Source organism: Petromyzon marinus, chromosome 58 (assembly GCF_048934315.1).
Source record: "Petromyzon marinus isolate PM22_M1 ecotype Great Lakes invasive population chromosome 58, UKy_Petmar_22M1.pri1.0, whole genome shotgun sequence".
Lineage (NCBI taxonomy): Eukaryota > Metazoa > Chordata > Hyperoartia > Petromyzontiformes > Petromyzontidae > Petromyzon > Petromyzon marinus.
Window position 1 is genome coordinate 2,328,043 of NC_133724.1, and position 7,819 is coordinate 2,335,861.

The 7,819-nt window shown below is 53.3% G+C and overlaps 1 protein-coding gene across 1 annotated transcript; it reads right to left on the reverse strand.

Moving 5' to 3' along the window:
• Positions 1-552: 552 nt before the first annotated feature.
• Positions 553-2,238, reverse strand: LOC116955123 (uncharacterized). The gene is made up of 2 exons (XM_032976126.2): positions 1,859-2,238; positions 553-1,159 (listed from the first exon to the last, which is right to left on the reverse strand). Exons 1-2 carry the CDS (start codon positions 2,091-2,093, stop codon positions 648-650), a joined length of 747 nt encoding a protein of 248 aa, XP_032832017.2. The 5' UTR covers positions 2,094-2,238; the 3' UTR covers positions 553-647.
• Positions 2,239-7,819: the final 5,581 nt, after the last annotated feature.

Genomic DNA, 7,819 nt, shown 5'->3' on the forward strand with positions numbered 1-7,819 from the left:
ATACCCCCCCCCCCCCCCGGCTATGGGCTTCTTTGGTACAGCTGCTGATGTCCATGCGGAGCAACGACTGCAATTTCGCGCGCGGGTGGTCAAAGCAGTGGAAGATGGCGGCAGCCTCCGCGCGGCGCCGCTCCGTTGAGTGAGAAATCGCGACAAATGCCGTCGACGCGGCGACCGAACATCGAACATGGACCGGTTTTTTAGAGCAACAACAACAGCAACAGCAGCACCCCTTCGCAATGAATAATTTATTTTGCATTTTCAAACTTGACGATGACGACAATGGTATCGACGTAAATCTAACAGCGCCTTGTAATATCGCCGCGCGTCCCCGTGACGCGCGATTGCCATTTAACGCCCGGCTCTCCGAGCGGAGATCGTTTTATTTTCCACCATTGAAAGTTTTTTTTTTTCTCGCAGTAGAAAATCCCCCATCCAGTGGTGCCGCCACCAGTCTGACCGTGCGTGAATCCACGGGGAACCGGCCTCGGCCGCGCTGCGTCGCCGGCGGTACCGTCGACGACCCGGCAACCGGAGCGTTGCACCGGTCCGAGCCGATTCCCTGCGCCGTATCGGCGGCGGCCGCTTCCGCCCGCCGAGCTCGCGGCGTCCCACGGCACGCCGGTTTCCGCGTCCCGCCCGCCTGCCTACACCACGGTGTCCTCCTGCCGTACCGGCCCGGCCGCCCCCTCGTCGTCCTCCCCTTCGCCCCGCTGCGGCAGCGGTTGCCGCGCGCCGTCGCCGCCCGTGCCGTGGGCGGCGCGGGCACGCTTGGGGTACAGCTGCAAGCACAGCCACTCCAGCCTCGCCAGCGCGCCGGCCTTCAGCTGCTCCCACTGCCCGAGTTTCTTGCTTCTCTTCGCGCTCTGCTGCTGCTGCTGCTGCTGCAGAGTTTGCGACGCTTGCTCGCGCTTGCTGGCGCTGGCGGGCGGCTTCTCGGGCTGCGGGCCGTCCAGTCCGCCGAGCGTCCGTTCCGCGCGCCGGCCCAGCTGCTGCTGCTGCTGCTGCTGCCACCGACACTTTTGTGTCTTGGAGGTCATCGGCTGCGTCTCCTCCACGGCGGCGCCGCCCGGCCGCTCCGCGCACGTGCACGTGTGCAGCACCACGTCGCTGTGCGGCGCCGGCCCCACCGTCAGGGTGTGGAGCCGCCCGGCCGGGACTGGGTAGGAGGGGGGTGAGGGGAGCGGACAGGCGGTGAAACGGGGCGGGGGGACGGCTTCGCTCGAGGGAATCCAACGTCGAGCAGTTCAATAAACGCAGTGCAGTCTGTTCTCCTATGACGCGGTTGGAGCCGTGTTCCTCCAGAAAACCGCGTCAGGGTTAAAATCGCGTTGCAATTAATAATATACGGTAAGCACAGTCGGCGAGAACGCATGACATGCGTACGCGGGCTGCATCTCGAAGCATCCAGCAGCACCCCAATGCCTTGTTCGACGCCACGCCGAGGCAGCCGTATGACCGCTTATTCCTTGATCGCGTGATGTCAAATTCTCATCCGTGTTATGAAAAGCGCGTCGTATCCTATTCGCGTTATGAAAACACGTCGGTGTCGGAGTAACGGACCGTACTTAGAATTGCTTCTGTCTCTCTACGCAACGGTACCTTTTAGCCCCCCGACCTATTGGCATTCCGCGCGCAAATATGCAGCAGCATTTGTTCAAAGCGAGCAAGCGCGACTGGTCTTGGGCATTTTGAGTTTTCGTCGGCAGACGTCCGTCTTGATGGACGCACGCTGCTGGCTTCGCGGATGTTGGTGGCAGGAGCGCTCCACGTAAACGAAAGGGCACTCCACGACTGCCATCGGCACCATCTTCATTTACCTGACTCGCATTCCTCCAACACGGTGACAACGGCTTACCTGGCACCACAGGGATGTGGTTAGCGGCGTGGTGATGGGCATCCGGATCCGGAACAGCGGCGGTGACGGCGGCGGTGGCTACGGTGGTGGCTACGGCGGTGGCGGCGGCGGTGGCGGCGACTTTGTTCACGGTGGACTCTGGTGCAGAGTTATCGCTGCTGTGGGCACGAGGAACGGAGAGAAAGTGGTGAAACCCCAGATGGCCACGTTGTGCGGAGGAGAGGATGAGGGGCATCTGGTGCGTGGGTGGAGCACACTGGCCAATCAAATGCCTTCCCTAGCCAGCTAGCCAACCAGCAACAAGTACTAGTCACCCACTGATCCCAGCCAATTAGCCAACCAGCAACAAGTACTAGTCACCCACTGATACTAGCCAGTTAGCCAACCAGCTACAAGTACTAGTCACCCACTGATCCTAGCCAGCTAGCAAACCACCCACAAGTACTAGTCGCCCACTGATCCTAGCCAGTTAGCCAACCAGCTACAAGTACTAGTCACCCACTGATGCCAGCCAGTTAGCCAACCAGCCACAAGTACTAGTCACCCACTGATTCTAGCCAGTTAGCCAACCAGCCACAAGTACTAGTCACCCACTGATCCTAGCCAGCTAGCCAACCAGCCACAAGTACTATTCACCCACTGATCCCAGCCAGTTAGCCAACCAGCCACAAGTACTAGTCACCTACTGATCCTAGCCAGCTAGCCAACCAGCCAGAAGTACTAGTCACCCACTAATCCTAGCCAGCTAGCCAACCAGCCACAAGTACTAGTCACCCACTGATCCTAGCCAGTTAGCAAACACCCACAAGTACTAGTCACCCACTGATCCTAGCCTGTTAGCCAACCAGCTACAAGTACTAGGCACCCACTGATCCTAGCCAGTTAGCCAACCAGCTACAAGTACTAGTCACCCATTGATCCTAGCCAGTTAGCCAACCAGCCACAAGTACTAGTCATCCACTGATCCTAGCCAGTTAGCCAACCAGCTACAAGTACTAGTCACCCACTGATCCTAGCTAGCTAGCCAACCAGCTACAAGTACTAGTCACCCACTGATCCTAGCTAGCTAGCCAACCAGCCACAAGTACTAGTCACCCACTGATCCTAGCCAGTTAGCCAACCAGCCACAAGTACTAGTCACTCACTGATCCTAGCCAGCTAGCCAACCAGCTACAAGTACTAGTCACTCACTGATCCTAGCCAGTTAGCCAACCAGCCACAAGTACTAGTCACCCACTGATCCTAGCCAGCTAGCCAACCAGCCACAAGTACTAGTCACCCACTGATTCTAGCCAGTTAGCCAACCAGCCACAAGTACTAGTCACCCACTGATTCTAGCCAGTTAGCCAACCAGCTACAAGTACTAGTCACCCACTGATCCTAGTCAGCCAACCAGCTACAAGTACTAGTCACCCACTGATCCTAGCCAGTTAGCCAACCAGCCACAAGTACTAGTCACCCACTGATCCTAGCCAGTTAGCCAACCAGCTGCTGGCACTAGCCTCCCCCTGATCCTAACGATCCTAACCAATGAGCCAACACTACTCATACTGGCCACCTCACTGATGATTACAAAGTAGTCCGCTACAAACGAGTACCACACCCTGGCAGTGACCCTAGCGTTTGTTTTTTTCACTTTAATTACATATTTGTGTCGTATAAGAGCAATGCTAATAACATTACCAGTTGTAAATTGACCACATTCATGGAAATAACGGGGTTTTGTTAAGAAAATTGATATACCGGGGAGGAGTGGAACTCCACCCTTTGATTTAATTATCCCAGATCTTTGAGGACGCTCAGTAGCGACACCCCGAGACACCCATCACCAAATCAAGTTGAACCGCCTCTACGGGGAGGTATGAAGTATGTGTCTTTGCGTTGTCTCTGTTTGTGTCTACGTGTATGTGACGTGTCTCTGTCTCAAATGTCACACTTAACTTAAGTTTGTGTCTCTATGTTGCCTCTACCTGTGTTTCTGCCTTTGTGTCTACGTGTATGTGTCTTGTTTCTCTCCACAGTCCCTGTGGGCATGCTAATCTGATTGCTGTGCCCCCTTCTCCCCCTCACCACGCTGCAGCGGCATGTGCGGTGGCTCCTAGTCCATGCTAATTTGTATTCCTTTGCTCTGTCTCCACCCCCGCCCCCTCCATTCCCCTCTATTTAAGGCTTCGATACAGAAGCATTGTTTCACTTTGTCCAATGTGTGTGTCTCTCTCTGTGTGTCTCTGTGCTGGCTCTCTCTGCTTGGATGTCTATATATGTGTCTGTGATCTGTACTCTATCACTCTTAACCTATAATTTAGCAATCTTTGAAATAACGTGATCAGCCAGACCATGCGTTAATTGTGTTTTGACCGACCCTCTGTGCTGCATTATATTGTTTCCAAATTTTACGAAATCTTGTTCAAGTTGATGTGCTTCTCCATCTCTCTGTGTTTCCTCTCTCTTAAATTTAACTGTTCTATACCTGATGAAGATTGCTTGCGTTGCAATCGAAACGTCGTATGTATACTATTATGTAATTTTATTTTATTATTATTTCTTATTTATACGTGACTTTACCGAAAAAAAACAAGGAATAATTCCACCAGTCACGAAAGCACCAAATCAAGTTGACACCCATCGTTTTTGTCGGCCTTCCTCCCGATTAGCAGGGTTGGAAACGTACGGTGCGAAAGAAGTTCAACAAACATGCATAATACACACACGTTCCATTTCAAAGGATTTTCCGACTAATATACATGTTTAGCGAACTCCAGGCCTCTATGCGGGCATCACGCTGCCCGCGTGCACGCACACACGCCCGCACGCACACGCGTGTGTGCGTGCGGGCGTGTGTACGTGCACGCGTGTGTGCGTGCACGCGTGTGCGTGCGTACGTCTGGTCTCCGCATTCCGCCGGCGTTGCCGTGTGATCTCCGCACGCGGTGACCGGCATGCCCCCCCCCCCCGCCAGCGACTCTCAGTAGACGGCGGAGTTCTCGGGGTGAGTTCCCCTGCCTGGTTTGCTCCGTGCCTACCCCCACCCCCCGCGCCCCTTCACCTTGACCAGCAAGTCTCCTGTAGGGGTGGTGTGCACACGCATACGCACACACACACGCGCACACACGCACACACACACGCGCACACATACGCGCATACACACGCGCACACATACGCGCACACACATACACGCACGCACACACACACGCGCACACACGCGCACACACACACACGCCGGTGAGTGTACTCTTAGCTCTTGGTGTGGTCTGCCATTCAATTCCGACGCAATTCCAGGTTAACGGTGAGAAAACTCGGCTGTCGCGACCAATATCATCCATAATACAATCTTGTACTCAGATTGTAAATGTTGTACCTTGGCTCTCCAACACACCGGTGTGCTGTACTAGTATACTACACTATACACTACACTATATACTACACTATACACTAGTGCTGTACTAGTATACTACACTATACACTACACTATACACTACACTATACACTAGTGCTGTACTAGTATACTACACTATATACTACACTATACACGACACTATACACTAGTGCTGTACTAGTATACTACACTATACACTACACTATACACTAGTGCTCTACTAGTATACTACACTATACACTACACTATACACTAGTGTTGTACTAGTATACTACACTATACACTACACTATACACTACACTATATACGACACTATACACTAGTGCTGTACTAGTATACTACACTATACATTAGTGTTGTACTAGTCTACTACACTATACACTACACTCTACACTAGTGCTGTACTAGTATACTACACTATACACTACACTATACACTACACTATACACTAGTGCTGTACTAGTATACTACACTATACACTATACATTAGTGTTGTACTAGTATACTACACTATACACTACACTCTACACTAGTGCTGTACTAGTATACTACACTATACACTACACTATACACTACACTATACACTACACTATACACTAGTGCTGTACTAGTGACGAATTGGCCACGTTCTGTTTACGTGAGAAACCTTACTAGTTGGCTGTGTCGGGTGGTGGCGGATTTTAACGACACAACAGTTATATATTTACGCGATCTAACCCAAAAAACTCTATTATGAGTGAGAAAACTCTGCACAGGAGGAACATGCGTGTAGGCTGGAAACGCGTTCAGTTCTTTCGGGGCTGGTGGTTTGGACAAGGCTGAAAGCATTGCAAATTAACTGTAGTCACGTGGCATGCGAGGGATGATGGGAGATGTGGCTTCCTGCTGTTTGTGAGCAGCGATCTGTGTGTGTGTGTACGTACGTTCGGCACCACAGGTGTCATTCTGGATCTGTTTGCGGTGGTGTAGCGGTTAGCACGCTGAGCTACGAACCCGGCGACCCGAGTTCGACTCCCACTCACGGTCAACAACAGTGACGATTATCTGAACCGGTCATGGGCCTGCCTGAGGTCGACCCTGCCTCATATGAGTACCTGGCGTGGTGTGTGAACATCGCCACTCGGGAGACAAAGGCGGTCGGGGCGTGATGTTGGCCATCCACCCCACTCGTGTGCCGTGCCGGCCTTCATAGGTGCTCACTAACAGCACTTGCCCCAACAGTCTGTTGTGGCTACATGGGGGGATCTTTGTCTTTGTTTTTTGGTGTATGGGTTTGGCAGCACAGGTGTTATTCTGGATCTGTTGAGCAGTTGGAAGCTGTCTGGACTGTCACTCCCCTCGCAGCTCTGGGTACTATGCTTACTGTGGACCACTTTTAAAGTAACTCCTGTGCCGGCTTACAATATTAAGGTTGGCCCACCTACCACGATCCATCCTGGGTTTAGTCAGACGGGTTTGTGCGAGTAGTTTACAAATCTTTGAAATATCTGTACACACACTCGTCAGTGAGCTCCTCCGGCAGGCGAAGTGTCCTTGTCCTGCACTTTCGATTAGAACGGGCGCCGCGGTGGCTAGGAGATGTTAACTACCTCGCCTGGTGTACAGGAGGTCGTGGGTTCGATCCCGACCCTGACGCCTGCTTCTGTATATTTGGAGTTTGCGTCTCTCTCCATGGTGAGATGTTAACTACCTGGCCTGGTATGCAGGAGGTCGTGGGTTCGATCTTGACCCTGACGCCTGCTGCTGCATATTTGGAGTTTGCGTGTCTCGTGGATTTTTCTCCGGGCTACTCCGGTTTTTTCCCCGAATCAACATGCGTCTTGGAGTATTTGGCCGCTATAGATTTCCACGTGACGAGCCCACTTCGTTGAGCTATCATTTGTGGCCAGGTCGCTTCGGAAAAACGAGTTACCACACAGCTCCAGTGGGCCTTGCCTGGTAAGATAAAAAAAAACAGTTTAGTTTTTAACAGTAGTTCAGCGCGTGGTTGGCTACGTGCTGTGCGAAAGAAGTTCAACATACGCACCTCGCCTGGGTCGCGTCCGGCCCGGTGCGTGTTCCGTGCGTCGTCTCGCCTGCTTGCAGCTCTGCTCCTCCACCCGGCTGCACCGGCGCAGCCAGGCCCCAAGGCTCGGCAGCCGCAGGTGGTGACCCACGCTGCACCAGCTTCCTTCGGCAGAATCGCCCCTGCGCAATTCCGTCCTCTCGAGCTTCGGCCACCGGTGCGGTGTGCTCGGCAATGCGCCTCGAACTGTCGGGGTGGTTAGGGTCAGAGAGAGCGGGGAGAGGCGTGGGGTGGGGTGGGGGGTTTACAATGATTACAGCTGACACTCGAGCCGAGGTGGTTCGGGTGGCTCGGAGCTGAAAACTCTCTTAAATTTCCCTTCCCCATTCCGAGACGTCTGCAGGGAGTCGCAGGTTGGGGACGGTGTGGGGGGGGCGTCCCATTCCCCGCCGTCGAATCTCGGAAATGCCGCGAGCGGTTCGGCATTCAAAAATGTTTTTTTTTTCAGAGAGGCGCAGGGGGGGGGGGGCAACAGCGCCGCCGTTTGTTTTAGTTTTTAAAGGCGTCGTTACTCACCGCA